General features: G+C 36.1%; 1 protein-coding gene across 1 annotated transcript in view; it reads right to left on the bottom strand.

Moving 5' to 3' along the window:
* Positions 1 to 16,916, bottom strand: part of LOC106478500 — a 48,845-nt gene that overhangs the window by 18,040 nt on the left and 13,889 nt on the right. Inside the window, exons 2-3 of the mRNA XM_013939051.2 lie at positions 14,296 to 14,376; positions 1,021 to 1,265 (exon numbers count right to left, since the gene is read on the bottom strand). Of these exons, the coding sequence (XP_013794505.1) occupies positions 1,021 to 1,265; positions 14,296 to 14,376 (326 nt within the window). The remainder of the gene's footprint in view (positions 1 to 1,020; positions 1,266 to 14,295; positions 14,377 to 16,916) is intronic.

Raw genomic sequence — 16,916 nt, 5'->3', positions numbered from 1 at the left:
AGATACCAATCATAGATGACAGGACCAGTGCTACAGTGCAAGGAAAAATTTTTTTTAAATGTTGAAAAAAAGTTCCATCTTAGAGGGCACTTATTTATAGTCTCAAATGTATATTGGGATTTTTTTATTAAACTTCTCTTTAAACTTCATTAAATAGTACACTTTTATACAAATAATTGAATGTTATGCTACTATTTACAAAAATAAAATCTGAAATCCAATAAAAGAGAAGTTCTCTATAATTTTTTCAATTCACAAATGTGATTTTGCCCTCACGATAAGACAAAATGGCCCCAGTAAGTAGGGGGTTAAGACATTCTACAAAAAATTAAAATGTATATACATTTTTTGTTTCTATTTCTTAATTTCAAACATTTCATTGCACTATATGTTGATGATAGTAAGTACAGTTAGTGATATGGTATAGAAAATGGAAAATAAAATATACACATTTACCTTAAAAAGCTTTTGATATTCAATTACGAGGTTCTAGAGGTTATGCAAATAAAACTCAAAAACTGTAATATGAAGAAAAGTATTTTTATACTTAAAATGAAAATCATCTTGCACACAAACTATTAAGGGTTGAGTGCAAATAACTACAATAGATAAATAACATATTTTTAGTGGAAATACTTAATCAAAATAATGTCATTCTTTGTGTACAAGATACTTATAATCTTTAACAGTTTTTGTGAGCATACATTAAGAAATCTCTGAGTTACATTATGTATTGTTGCATTTGTATTATTCCCTAGGTGGGGTTGTGTATTTTACATGACCCTGCTGAGAAAGAGTTAAGCAAGTTAATCAACCAGTTCTAATTAGCAGTGTTTTAAAATCTTTCTTATGATTAAAAAACACAAACTGATAGTGAACAAGCAAGTTGTATTTTAGATAAAGCAAGATTTATTTTAAAAAAATCTGTTTATCTATTACCATAATATTTTCTCCCTTGTTTGGCTGTTAATTTTTTTACCATAACAACACTCTAAAATTGACTTTAAAACCAGGGCTTACTCTCTGATTGTGTTGTAGACTGTAGGGAGTAAACAGAAGACATCAAAGGCCGCATGAAAGATCATATCTTCTGTCAAAGGCCGTCTGATCCAGAACTTCTGATCTCGGCGATAAAGATTCTTCATCTGATCCTTTCTTGGGTTTATGGGTCCACCATAGGTACTACACAGTGTATTAAGTGATATATTTTTGACTTTATAAACAGGCTTGCCTGCATCCTGTTGCTGAAGAACAGCATGAGCAGCCTAGAAGGAAAAAAAAAGAATGTACAAATATACAGCAGGGATTAAATTACCCAACAGAACACACAGTAATTTTCTTAATTTGTCAATAAATACCAAAACTAAAACCTATATCCTTTATTTTTGAACTTGAAAAAGTACAAGATTTACACATAACACATTTTACACAAGGTTTTGAACATCTGTTAAGTCTATCCCTATATATATATCTAATTAATCCTATACTGCTTACACAGATCACTTTACAATACAAGTATAAAACTGACTACTGAGAAGAGCAAAGAGTTAAAGAGTGACCACAAACTGTTATTTAGAAGCTCTCACATTATATGCATATATTGTTCACTACTGCACTTAGTTATGAAATTAAAATAATTTAAATGGACAACATCATAATCAACTTTATTAGATACTCATACACATAGCCCCTACCTCAGAATTAACTTACAGATGAAAAAGTTTAAAAGCTTGAGTAAACTATAGAAATAAAGCTAATAAAGTGCAATAACAAAACACCTCGATACTTTCAATTAGTTATTAGTTTAATTTCAATAGTTAAGATTGGTATTAATGTGTATGTAGCAAAACAATGGCATGGTCTACAGAATCAGTATGATAAGCTGTACCCTAGAATTGAAGTTTGGTTGTATAGTATGTTGTTGGAATTAGGCAGGTTAATTCCAAGTTACTGAAGTATATTTTAGTCCTATCATCTAAAGCATTACTTATCATTGATAGAGGTTTTGACTATAATACAATGTCTATGAGCTAAACTTAAATAACATTTCTTTTTTATTTAGTGGCCTGTCTGTTACCCTCAAATTTGTAACATAACTGTTAATAAAAACTTCTGAGTGAAAGTAAAGTGTATGTTATGTCAACAACAGTGAACACTACTACAAGTCCATCCACATACTACACTGTATTCAGTAATTTTGTGTCTTTGCCTGTTACAACACTCACTGTATTAAACTGACCAAAAAAAATGTGTGAAATCACCCAATTTTTAAGTAAAATACAAATGAAATCACAGCAGTACCTAGTGCAATAAAAGTGGCCAACATTTCTCCACCATACAATCCCAACATAGCTAATTTTGACACGAAAAAAAATCTAAAACTGTCTATATTACTGCTTGGGACCTAAAAGAAGGTATCTTTGTACCAAATCCCATGCAACTTGGTTGACATACACATGAATAGTTCACAAAAACCTTAAATTGCTTTTCTTGCTGAAAATTCAGCAAAAGACAAAAATTCCAAAATTGTATATATATCTCTGTTTGGGACCTGCAAAAAGTATCTTTGTACTAAATCTCACATAAACTAGTTGAAATGTGTCTAAGTCATTGACCCAAACACCTAAAATTATGGGTTTGTTTATTTACTTGACCCACCCAACCAACCACCCCTAAAATGACCAAAAGTTATAATTTTCCTACACTGAAAATGTATTTCCAATAGGCACAATACCTCCTCTCACAGATATAACTATTCTCATTCAGTGTTGCCCTCTATATGCAAATATTTCTTCGCAAGCCACAAGCTCCCATGTACCCTATAATCAAAGTGGTTCAACTGTGTCTTGCATGTAAGTCATCATGCGACAACCCTCCTGATGCATGTGACTCTCTATAGTCGATTCTACCGAACTATCATTTCAAGTTTTGACAGAAAATGTAAGCACTGGTTTTCAATGGGGAGGAAGGGTGGGAAGTGTGAAAAGAGGTAAGTAGCTATCAGAAATACATTTTCAGTACTGGAAAATTATAACTTCCAATACAGTATATTACTTCTTCTCACAAATATAACTATAATCCCACATTGAATAGGTGGAGGGACAGATCCAAGGGTAAGAAAGAAGCAATTTTTTGAAATGTATGAAGGACACTCCCTAAAATGAGAAAGTCAGATTTTAGGATTTGATGAGGGAAAACACACCACATCTGAACCAGGTATGCTCTTCCCCATGGTAGAAAGATGTTGCATATAAGGACAGAAAACAGAGGAGCACATCCAAGTGAGAGAGAACTATGGCCAGAAAGTGACCTAAACCATGCAATATCTATGAAACTCAATCCCAGAAATTATTAAAGTGGGTAAAATCAAAAGAATGTGACTCTAGGTGTAGAGTGGTAGGGCATGACAGACCATTCACGGACATATTAGGACTAGTCCACGTACCTGACTGAATAATTTCCTCCAATGGTTGAGGAATATGAGACGCCAGAAAAAGGTAAGGTGTTGAATTTGATGAAAGGACACCAGAAACAAAGTACAGAATGAAAACAATAAAGAGGAATAAGTACGGAATGAAAACAATAAAGAGGAATAAGTTAATCGAATTAAAAAACACCCAAAAAGGAGAGATCTTCGCAGTAGAGGATCATATGTGGAAGACAGCATCATTTCTGTACCAGGTATGCCCATTGTGGGAAAAAGTTTTGCAAACATGGGCAGAAAATGAGAGGAGTACATCCAAAAGGCAGAGAACAATAATTGGATAGGGATCCGAACCACCTGATAACAGAACCTCAATCCCTTTGATGATAGTAATGTGGATGAGAATAAAAAGACGTGCCCCAAGGTGTGGAGTGGCTAGAGTGTGACGGACCATTCACGGCAAGTCAACTGCATCCAAAACCCAGCCACCAGGAACCAACATCTACTTAGAAGCAAGAAAAAGGATCATAGTGACAGCAAGTCAACTGCAATCCAGAATCCAGCTATCTGGTGGGAGTAGGAAAGAGGGTCATACCGTCTCACCTCAAGTTTTGCAGACCAAAGGAAGATATCATACCCAACGATCTGTGAACAAGGCACATTATAGCTAAGTGAAAAATTGTTGGACCAATCCGTGAACTCGACATCCAGTCGATCAGAAAGATAAAGATGGCCGCGTATTGTGAGATATCCCACTCAAAACCAATCAGACAGGAACCACCCCCAGTGCAGTAACATCCTTGGAATATGAAAATCTTCAAGGGATTGCATAAAAAGAATAACCATAAAAACCTGCATGTTCATCCACCATGACCCACAACACGGTAGCAGTGAACATGAGTCCAATTGAGTTAGGGAACAGAGAAACCTGTAGTACATGGGAGAGGAATTATGTTAATTGGTCTAGCTCTGAATCCAAAACCTATCCACTGGGAACTGACATCCATGTGGGGGTAGGATGAGGGATCCCATCGAAGGGGTGTACTGCAATTTAGATGGCTAACTCCAAAGCTACAACACCCCCTCAGATAAATCTGTTCAGAGATGGAGCTTCAGATTGGAAGATATCTCGTCATCTACACCAGCAGAATGCCAATACCCTGCTCTCAACTGAAAGGATTCATCATAGGTTGCATTGTATATAATGATCACATTCAGGAGGATGCCTCCATGGTCCACCACCAAAGCAGCTTGGAACTGAAAAGGGGAAGAATATGCAGTGAAGAGTCTGGAGGAATGTCAACACCAGAGATAGTGCAACAGGTGACCTCAAAAACCCTATTTTGAAAAGCTGACCAAAACTGGTTTATTTAATCTAAGGAATGGCAGGGATGGGCAGCTATTCCCTTCTGCTTTACACATGAAGTTTATGGGTTAGTATGGTCCAGAATGGGCATTTCAATGAAAGGAAATATATCGCAAAGAAAAATCTGATCAATCTTGTGGAACCCCCCATCTGAACAGTGTATGTGTGAGGTGGTCATGGAAATTATAACTGTTAAGTCAACATGGCCTGATAGTGCGGATTGGACTAATTTAATGTACACCTGGACAGGCACCACTCACACAGTGCAGGATCTTTAAGGGAAAAAAGGGACATGCCCCTGAAAAATAAGAAGTACATATATATCAAAACATAACTTAAAATTGACAACGTTGAATGCACCTGGAACATGACACGCAAAGGGATGAATACCGAGTGTGTGGGCCCAAAAAAGGAGATCCAAGGTCCGACCACATAGGGAATGAGAATGGGTGCTGCCTTGGTGATTGATACAAGCTACCACCATAGAATTATCAGAGTGGATCATGACCAGACGATTCCTGTCAAGATAAAGAAAATGATCCAAAGAACGATGTACAGCCAGAAGCTCCAGGATGTTGAGATGGTAAGACCTTTAAGCCAGAGACCACTGACATGAAGCTTTCTGCTGATTGACTTACGGCCCCCAGACATGGAGGGAAGCATCTGTGAAGATATGCAAATCTGAATGAGGGGGAGGAAATGGAACACCCACCGATATGTGAGCCTTGTCTAACCACCAATGCAGATTGTCAACAAGAAAAGGAGGAAGGGATAGGAGCATCCAAAGGATCCTGCAGAAAGTTACTTTGGTTGTCCAGGGTCCAGCGAAGAGACTTCATATACACTCTACAAAAGAGGATAAGAGTTTCCTTAGAAGACCACATCCTCAAAAGCAATAGCACCTCATGAGCAGTAAGGGTGTGGAGAACTGTAAGCTCCATTGAGTGGAATCAAAGAGGAGAAAGTTGGGCCTGACCGAGATGAGTGTTGAAAAGAAACCCAAGTGGACAAGATATTGGGTAGGTATAAGGAAGTACTTCTCCAATTTGATTATCCAACTCACCTGAGCTGCCTCAAAAGCAGCAGATGAGTGTGATGGGCAGACTTCCATTCAGAATGAGCTAACAGAAGTCAGTCCTCCACGTAATAGTGTAAGCACAACCCCTGAGCATACATATGTAAGGCAAAAGCCTTTACCACTTGACAAAAGACATACAGGGCAGAAGCAAGTCCAAAGGTTAGGGCACAAAATTGATACACTACCCCATGATGAACAAACTGAAGATAGCACCTCAACTGGCAAGATATAGGAATATGCAGATAAACATTCGAGATATCTACCTTGGTCATTCATTAACCTGGAGAAAAAAACACCTGAGAGGGAGAAAAGTTACAATTAAAATGAGGCAGAACCAAAAATTGATTGAGGTGAGTCAGATCAATCACAAGTCGCCAGTCCCCAATTTACTTGGGTACCACAAACAGCCTGGAATAAAAACCTGGAGAAGGATGATGTACAAGTTCAATGGCTTTCTGGGAGAGAAGATTCTCTATTGCCTCAGACAGACATTGACTGGTGAGAGGATCCTGAGGCAGTGGAAAGGATACAGACACCTGAGATAACAGAGCAGGGGAAAGAAAGTGGGTGACAAGTCCCATGGATAATACCTGAATAACCCAAAGATCTGTGACAAAATCTCACCATAGGGGAACAAAATTGGTCAAGCAAGCCCCCACTGGACTGAAACCCACCAGATAGTCACTGGTATTGCTGACAACATGTCCATCTGCATTGAATAAAGAACAAGTAGAGAAACCTATAGAGGTAGGAACTGGCAAGGGCTGGGAAGGAGTGTGATGGCCAACAGAGCCTCGACACACAATCAACCAAATATGAAAGGGTCAACTGCTATCTCACTAATTCCACATGGAATTCTAAAGCCTCAGGAATATCTCTGAAAACAGACCAGTAAGAAAAGAGGACATACATAAGTCCTAAAGATAAGTAGGTGGTAAACAAACTTGGGACAATACAGCATCTCTTCCAGAAGATCCCGACAACAGAAAAACCATGTGTGTAAGGAAAGAGCCAAAGAAGCCAAACATGCCAACATGGAGGTAATCAAGGAGAGGATATCCCTCAAAAAACCCTCAGGATCTCGGTGAAGCGGAAAGGAGGTGGATAGTGGACAAAGCACCATAGAAGAGTCAATAGGGTAAGACAAAGGCTGGAAAACTGGGCGTGGGATAAATGAACAGGATGATCAGGGTCTGCCCCATACACAGTCAAAATTAATTCCAACTGTTGAGAAACAAGAAAAGGAAATTCAGCCTGATGGTAGGCTAAAGCAAACTGATCCAAATCCCATGCAGGGCGAGGCATGATAGCTCCCTCATGCAACTGAGATAAAAAATGCTCTGCATGAACCCTAATATCCAGGGAAGGGGGGAGCACCAGATACCAAGAGGAAGGGGTATCATGTAACACAGAAGGAAGAGAATTAAAAGGATTCGGGGAAGTGGATAAAACAGAACACATCTGGGAAATCGTGTTCAAAAAAGCCATATTAGGTCTAGCTCATTCCTCAGTAGGGACATAAGAAGACACAGCAAAAACAGGTGGAGGAAAAAGGCTGTCAAATTCTTTCTCATGACGAAGAGGTCTGACATGTTCAGGAGGAAAATAGGCAACATCAGGTGGAGCAGGTTGAATCATATAACAATCAATCTCATGTCGAATAAGAAATGAAAATTCTACAGTCATGTTCCCACACCTGCAGCCTGTGTAAGTGTGGTGGCAGATGGTATTACCCATGAAGAAGTAACTTGGATTTCAGAATTCATCGTTAAAGATGAATGATCAAACACAACAGTGTTAGAATAAAAAAATTAAAAACTGAAGAAAAAGTTATCCTTATGTTTGTGAACTTTTAAAAAATGAGAATAACAATTCCACTTTGAAATAAATTACAAAACAGTTCAATAACAATTTCAAAAGAAAAACATGACTGAAGAGCACAATGAGAAACATCTTGAAACGACCACTGCCAAACAAGAAGTGGTAGTTATAGAAGGAGTCACATGCGTTAGTAGGGTGTGTCGCACTCCTATTGGTGGAAGATTATTGCAAGATGATTTACATGCGAGATGCAATTGAACCATGTTGATCTTGGGGTATGTGAGAGCTCAAGGCTTGTGGCATGTGAAAACATTTTTGCATATTGAGGGCAGCACTAAACAAGAATAGCTATATCTGTGAGTGGAGATAATGTGCCATATTGTAAATGAGCATATCCAACATTTTTGTCTGTATATGCATGGGACCTGTAAAAAGTATTTTTGTACCAAATCCCATGTAAATTGGCCAAAGTACAGATGAGTAATTGTCAAAAAAAATTAAAAATTATGCTTTCTGTAGTATCTTGATCCCCCTATAATTACTAAAAATGGCCAATTCCAAACTTTCTCTATGTCAATGTGTTAAGTGCTTGAAAATTTATATTTGTGACATTTTTCATCTTGATTGCTGTAAACACAACCACACAGGACCCCAAAATATATATTTTTAGGTTGTTTGATTTTTAATTACTTATTTCTATTTACTCTGCAAATTTACAATTTCTTAGGAAGAGGGGGGTTTGTTACATTCTTCAATAAAATCATTCATTAATTCATTTACAACATGCTAAAATATATTTACAAATATTAGAGTCTGGTTTATTCTATAATAATTGTTTCCACCAATTAACTCCTTTTTCCTCCAACTCTTGATTATTGATTATTCCAGTTGTTACTTCCCGGTTACAGTCGGTACATCTCCTTTGATCATATGGTAACAAGTTTTTTGCCTCTTGTGAACATTTTCACATCTTAGTCTCATCCATACAATTCTGTTTACTTCACAACTTTTATCCTCAACCAAGTAATTTTATCTTCCAATTGACTTCTTAATATCTTTATAAAAGTAACAGTATGTTGTATTATCAATTCTAGTCCACATTACTTGGATTTCTTGCTCAAGCATTTTCCGAAGCATCTCTTGTAATGCTCTCATGATTTCCTCTAATGAGACTTCTTCCTTCATGAGCTGAATCACTTCACTTCCCACCTGGTTTAGCTGCTTGATAAAGCAAGTAAGCCATGTAGGTTGTTCAATACGGTCTGTTAATTTCATCATCTCTTTCAAACAAACCTTTGGTTATCTATCTTCCATCATTTTCACAATAGTAATAATACATTTGACACTTTTTATAAGTGCTTCATAATTCATTTTTGTCTTTCTCACTTCCATTTTCCACAAGTAATCAGGTGAATTTTTATCTAAGCTTAAAATCCTCTTCATATATTTTTTTTGCATCTTTCAAGCTCTTCATTAGCACCCCAGCCCCAAGCTTCCACTCCATACAACAAAACAGTCTGAATCAAACTTTTAAAAACATGTATCTTCTTATTCCACTCTTGTATCTCACGTTTTTCATTAAACTTCATGCCGTATTGATGCTCTTTTAAGCCTTTAAACTTTGTTTCTTAATGTGTTCCTCATGAATATTTTTTGTAGAAAACCAAATTTCCAAGTACTTGTACTTGTTAGCCACCTCAATAAATTGACCCTTGTATGTCCACTTATTTTCTTTATTAAGCTTCCCTCCTTTATGGAAAACTATAGTCTTCAATTTTTCCAAATTAATAACCAAATCTTTTCTTTCCACATATTTTTCACAAGTTTAACCACTTCTCTCATATCGTTTCTATGGTCGGCTAGTGCAACAATGTTGTCTGTGAATTTAAGATCAATTATTTTTTTATTTCCAATAACAGTTCCCCTAACATGTCTTGTGATCCATTCATCTTCCCAATCTTTGATAGAAATACTATATAACACTGGACTTAACAGGCTTCCTTGTCTTCCCTTTCGAAGTCCAAAACTTATCTGATCATCCTTTTGGTGAAATTATGATGTTCCTTGTTTCATTATAAATACTCTTAATCATCTTGTACATTCTTCTTTTAATCCTCATTTTTCATATCTTTTCATACAAATTCTTATTATTATTTTCATTATTTTCAAATGGTAACACTTAGTGTTGGATTTCTCACACCAGTTATTGCTACTCATCTCTTCTCCTTCCAATAATTGCACAAAGTGTTCTCTTTATTGATGTGCAGTTATTGTAACATCTTGCTTCTTAGGTTGTTTTCCGAGTTTATTAACATGTTGCCAGAAAAGTTCACTGTCCTTACTCTTGTTGATTTTCTTCCCAATCTTTTCTTTCTTCTAATTTTGCACTTCCCAATATATCTTACTGAGATTTCTTTTCGCCATAATATAGTGGGTCCTGTTAACTCCTTTTCTTGTTTTCCTAAATTGTTTCAGTAATATTCTTACCAGTCTCTTCCTCTGCTTGTATTCATTATCTCATATTGCTTCCTTTTAGTTCCTGTCATAAATTTGATCCTCATTTCCTTGGCATTCTTCTTAAAAATTTCACTGAGGACCTGTATTCTCCTTACCTTGTCTCTCTCATTTTTCATTTTCCACCAGTCACATTCCAGGTCAGCCTACAAACTCTCATCTTTTAGTTGAGGTCCATTTATAGTACCACTGGGTCATAATAATTTCTTCCTCCTCATGTTATGTTTCATCTTTCAATGGTCAGATTCAATCCTTTCAGTAATATACATTCCCATTATATAATTTTGTTATTATTCTTCATAAAAACATAGTCAATGACTGAGTCTCTTCCATTTCCAACATGGGTTAGCTTCACTTCAAGGTCACCTTTAAATCATTCATTTAAAATTACACATCCTTCATTGTTGCACCAATCCATCAGATTTTCTCATCAACAGAATTCCTCGCTATGGTCCATCCCTCTTCTAATTCTTCGATCTCCAACTCCGTTTGTTGTTCATTACCAGTTCTTGCATTGAAGTCTCCAGTTAAAATAATATGCTCATCCTCCAAATAACTGTTATCCAAGCCTTTAGAAAGTTGGTCTAAAGTTTCTTCCATCCCAAGATTGTTATATACACTAATTATTCTTCATTTATTGTGCTTATGGGCATTTCTTATATTAAGTCCTAACTTCCATGGCTTACAGGATATTAATGGAGACAATTTCTTGGCAATTCCAACCAGTTGTCCACCTTTTCATCTCCCTTGAGTTTTTCTTTAACAGAAATTGAAATACCATTCATATCCATCATTAAGCTGTTTCGCTCATGTTGATTCCCATTTCTTCTCAACCCATGTTTCAACTAAAACAATAATGTCAAAATTATAAATATAGTCCCAAAAATTATCAGTTTTGTTATAAAGTCCCACCACATTCCAAAAAATTAATTTTCTCACTTTATACCAAGGGTCTTTTCCTAGTTTCTTCCAAGGTTTCAATCTGTTTTTTGAGTTCCTATTCATTGGTGAGTGATCTATACTTTTCTGTACATCTTCTTCTGATTTGTCCCTCCACGGCAAGTTCTCTGCCTACTTTAATCTACTTCCACTATTTCACATCTATGCACAATTTCTGAAATCTCAAGTCTGTTGTACTTCTTTTTCCTTTACTTATGAACAACTAGCTTCTCAGAATTGGGTAAAGTTAACATTTTCCTAATTTGAAAATGTATTTCTAATAGATATATCCCTCCACCAACCAGAAGGCAACATAACCTCCATGCACAGTAGCTTCTCTTAAGCACTTACACTGACAATAACTTCCTTCTTAGAAGAGGAGTGAAGAAAGTTCACCAGAAGCAGGGAACTCATATGGAAATGTGTTAAGAGGTGAGTATCTAGCAAAAATACATTTTAGATTAGGAAAATATTAATTTCTGAGATGATATTTCACCTCCATACACACAATAGTTAAAATCCTACATAGAATTGGTGGAAGGGCTGTTGAAAATGTAAACCTAGATAAGGTCCATTCTGAAATGTCCGAAGGGAAAGCCCATGCAGTGTGACACCTAATGGCAAGAGCTCCATAGGGTCACACCCATGGGAGACTGCATGTTGTCTCGACCAGGGTATAACCTTCATCTGGAATGTAACGAAGAGAGAGAGACAAATATGCCCCAAGTGTTGTAAATATGGGCAGAATAAGAACTTGCTCATCTGAGCACTTGCATACAAGCTGTTGGCAAGCCAATAAGTGTAGTGTGGTTAGGGCGCAATCAGACCATACAGGGTGTGCTCATCTCGACTCAACTGGACAGACTCAGGTTGCAGAAGAAGGGCACACCACCTGTTTCAGAAGGTGATCTGCACTACATTGACAGTGTCACCACTGTCCAACTTCTCACTGTATTGTGCTGAGCTCAATCAGTGAAGAACTCTCCAAGGCCCACCACCCCAACTTCTCACTGTATTGTGCTGAGCTCAATCGGTGAAGAACTCTCCAAAGCCCACCACCCCAGAAGTTAGGAACTGGTAAGTGGCAATGGTCCTTCATGCTCTACTTGAAAAAGAGAAGGAAAATTTGTGATGGACGTATCTGAAGAAGTGTCTGTATCCCCATTGGACATTTGTCTGAAAGGTATTTTACTTAGGACAGTGCAATGGGTGATCTCAAAACCCAATTTTTTAAAAGCCAGCAAGTACAAGCTAAAGAAGTGGGCTACCACGTTCTTGGTACCAGCTTTTTCAGTGATAGTCCATAAAACAATATGGTCTGGATTGGGCAAATGAGTAATTTTGTATATCAGGAGGATAGTTCTTGTGGTCTTGAGGTACACACCATCTTGACAGTGAACACTGGTAGAGCCAGAGCAGATGAGTTGAATGCTTTCTAATGCAGATTTTGAGAAGTAAGCACACCCTGGGAGGCAATGCCAGCCACCTGCTGGGATCTTGTTAAAGAGAAAGGGAGAGAAAAAAAACACATAACCTTCTCAAAGATGGTGGGTCGATTGAAGAATGGTGATGGGAACAGTAAGATGATTAAGATAATGAGTGACGAACGTGTGGGAAGTTGTCTACATGCCAACCATCTGAAGGATCTCATCCACGGACCAGTAAAAATGAGAAGAGCATGAAACACTGACACATATGATGGGACAAAATATGAAAGAGCCTGCAAGCATCAACATCCAGGGAAGAATACACCAACCAGAGGAGTTGATGAAACCATCTGGAAAGGGTAGAAGATGAGAGGACCCTAGATAGAAACAGATGATGGTGGGGACTCTGAAAAGGAGAAGTTCAAGCCAAGTAACACCAAACAGCCCGAACTGGACATACAAGTTGATCCGGGTCTGAATGAGCATAAAGATGAGGAATAGAAGGTCAATAGGAGAGAAAAAACGGTTACCCTCCCAAAGAGCTGAAGTCTTAGGAAGAAAGGACCAGTCCAGGTAGAGGAGTAAATAAGTGCAATGGAATAGAGTTCAAGAAACATCAAGAACATAAGATACCTGAATTATGGCAACTACAGATGAGAAAGAGAAGGAAGGAAGTCTTAAGAGAAAGTTGGTATAAAGAGAAAGTAGCCAATTGCTCAAATGGGGCATATATGAGAGTGTGCAACATCACATTAATGTCTCAGTCAGGCATGGGAGTCAAACATGGAGTTGGTGAAGAAAGGAGGGTCAGAACAGAGTAACAGGAATGTCAAAAGGTGGTAGATAAGATCACCAGATAACCATTAGCAGTGGAGCCAGATAAACCATAGTCAAACAATAAAGTAAAAAGGGCAAAAATATGTGTCACAGTATGATGAGTGAGAGTAAACAAGTGATATTAGGTGGAAGCCTCAAGGCTAGTAGCAAGTGAAAAAGTTTTCATATACAAGGTAGCACTGAATGTGGAAAGCTAGATCTGAACATAGGTTAGGTATCTTATTAGAAACCACATTTTTTGAACTGTAAAATCTCTGTTACCCACATATTTCTGTATTGTGACAACAAGTTGTGAGTCTGACATAAATGTTCATAAAAGAATTCTGAAAAACAAAAAAAATTCTTCTTGACTCCTTCTATATATTTGTGTTAATTTCTAATCAAATGTTTGAAAAATCTTGCTCTTTAAAAGCTCTAAATTTCTGGTCATGTACTTGATTTTTACATTTATTTTCTTCTATCTTATTTTCCCTTTATTTCTATAAACTTCATTTTCTTTCATAATTACCTTGGCTTTTAGATCACCTATCAAATTTATTCAACCTAATCCTTTTTTCTAAAACTCTATAACTTTCTCAACAAAGCTACTGTTATCCTTGAGCTTTAAATTAATCCTACATAAAATTCATAACAAAGTAACATATATTTAAACTAAAAAACAATATGTTAGCATTTGAGATCTGTTGCATTAAACAAATGAAACTGTAGTATCAATGTTGCTGCACAATAATGTGCTTAAAAGTGAACTAAATTACAGCTCAGTAAATTTTCTTTTGATTTTAATAAATATATCTACATATACTATAATTTCCTATGCTATGGTAAATATATAAACTCCCTAATTTTCCAACAAGATATATTTCAATGCATTTAAACAACCTGATCTTACCTGCATGTCAAAAACATTCTTCATTATTACACCAAACTGATGATAAAATGCACCACTATCATTTCTGCAGTCATGTACAACCTAAAACAAAGGAACACTTACAAGCATTATGAATAAAAGCATTTAGGTAACTATATGCAATTTCATTGTGCTGGAAGAAATCACACAGGTACTTTCCTCCAAGACATCACTAGGAAAAATTTCTTTAATCATTATAATTTGATATTTTGAAAAGAAAACATTTAAAATATTTTACCCTGATTTTCCAGAGTAAAAGCCTTCTACAAATATAACATTTGGATTGTAATCAAAATAAACTGAAGTTCAAAGTTAAAAATAACCTTTTCAATAATGGAATACATCAATTTGGAATATATCTGCCTTGTAGGAAAATCTCAAGTATTAAAATTGTCAATAAGTTATCTTCAAATAGTTATAAATTAATTGTTCCACTACTTGGCCAATCTTTAGATAACTTGAAAGTCAGAAGATAACACACACAAATGTTTGACAAATGACTTTCAATTACTGTAACTTCAAGGTAATACATTCAGGTTATCATATTTTGGTGTTTGACTATGTGACAGAAAAAAATGATAATGGCCATTGATCATGTAAATGCACTTTGAATACATAAATGCACAAATTGTAACATTGAGAATGGAGAAAACTGCTCTATAAAACATTCTAAAGTTATCATAGTAAAAATTACCCAAATGCAAATTTACCTAGGAATACTAAGTTAGGGCCTACTAACTGGGCCTATGGAATGTCCCCCCCCTGGCCGAACTCAAACGTGAGGTAAGTCCGTGGGCCAGAATCCTCATATGTTAACTACTAAGGAAGTAGAAAGCATGTAATATGGTCCCATGTTCACCATTGTATAATCTATGTACTACTAAAACTCTGAGATTATTTGTTTGTTTGTTTGCTTCTCTGTAATTAAATACATCAAAAAAAATGGTGCACAATAGCACATATTTGAAATGAAATGAGAATAGAAACAGAATAAAACAAGTTCTGTTAAAATCAGGCCACGGGTTACCGAGTTAGCACCATTTTTCGGGTCACTTTTATGAAAATTTCTAGCATGATTAATTTTACATCACACTACCGTTCGCGCTCTTTACAAAACTTCATCAGGCCACAGGTTACCGAGTTAGCACCATTTTTCAGGTCACTTTTATGAAAATTTCTAGCATGAGTAATTTTACATCACACTACCGTTCGCACTCTTCATGAAACTTCTTCGTTCAAATCTATTTCCCTGTCAATATTCCCATCTTCATTAAAAGGCGTAAGATGACAAAAACAAGATCTTGAAGAATTTCTCAATACTGTGCCTTGGTTATGGTAGGTAATTTGAAGAATTGTTATTCGTAGAAGGTTTATGAGGAAAGACCACAATATAATGAACTAATTTATCACAATGCCTGAAAACTCTGACTTCACTTTTTTGAAAAATGAAATGGTCTTTCCTTTTACTCCTGATCAATAGTCAAATATCTTTTCTTGAATTATGAATAACACGAATGAATTGAAATATTTAATTAAATTATCTCAAAACAAACCTTCATTGAGGTGCAATTGAAATTAGCTTGAATTCTTCATAACCTCTGAATAGTGAGTGACCAAATGGGTCACGGGTGGTCTAGTTTTATATAAAAGTAAAATATTTTGTCTGCATTTTGCATTGATTCAACAATACAACATCTATGTTGTTTCCTCTGGTGTTGCAAGTGGAAATGTTCTATACTATTTTACAGAATTTGATCTGTGCCATCTATTGTCAAAATTGTTTACTATCTCAGGAGGCCCACCAGTAAATAATAAATTACAAAATTCATAAGTTTCTATGTTTTGTGTACAAAAATATAAGTGAATTCCATTTTTTCCAAGTGTTTCGGTCCTTCTAGCACAAACACTGTTAGCATAGTGGAAGATATTAAGTCACTCAAGTTATCAAGGCTGTTGCTAGGAGTGAAGGTAGGATACTTTAACCCTTTCAAGGGTCACAGGTGAAAGACCATGTCATCTTGTTTGTTGACTCGCATTAAAAATTTTATTGATCGACTATTACATGAACTTATGTCAATAACTTTGTTATCAAACTGTGGATTATAATTCAAATCTTATTACTATACATTATATATTACTCAATTTCTTAATTTAAAAGCAAATATAAAAAAAACAGATAAACATCGATGATCGTGGTATGATGAATGCAGCACTGGTTCAAGTTAGATGTTTGTGAAGTCAAACTACAAGGTCTATAGTTTCTTATGAATTAGAAACTCAAATTATAGATATTGATGAGCTAGACTATAAAATAAGGACCTCCTATATTTTATATTTCCTGAGATATCACTCATGTCCTGAATGAAACACAGTAGCCCCACTCACCTTTTTCCATTTTTGAAAATGGTCTCTTGTATATACTTACTTCTATATATGACATGAATAACCAATCAGAAGCTCAGAATGTCCCACTAGTGGCTTTTCAACCATTTTAACAGCCTTGCCACCATTACTTTCTTTTGAACCAATATTTCAACGAGGTAGGGCATGTCTTTAGTCTGCTCGAAATTTCATAATTTTTAGACTAAAATACATCTTAGTTA

Source organism: Limulus polyphemus, unplaced genomic scaffold (assembly GCF_000517525.1).
Source record: "Limulus polyphemus unplaced genomic scaffold, Limulus_polyphemus-2.1.2 Scaffold217, whole genome shotgun sequence".
Lineage (NCBI taxonomy): Eukaryota > Metazoa > Arthropoda > Merostomata > Xiphosura > Limulidae > Limulus > Limulus polyphemus.
The sequence above is the reverse complement of the archived record's forward strand: the minus strand, read 5'-3'. Positions and strand labels throughout refer to the sequence as shown.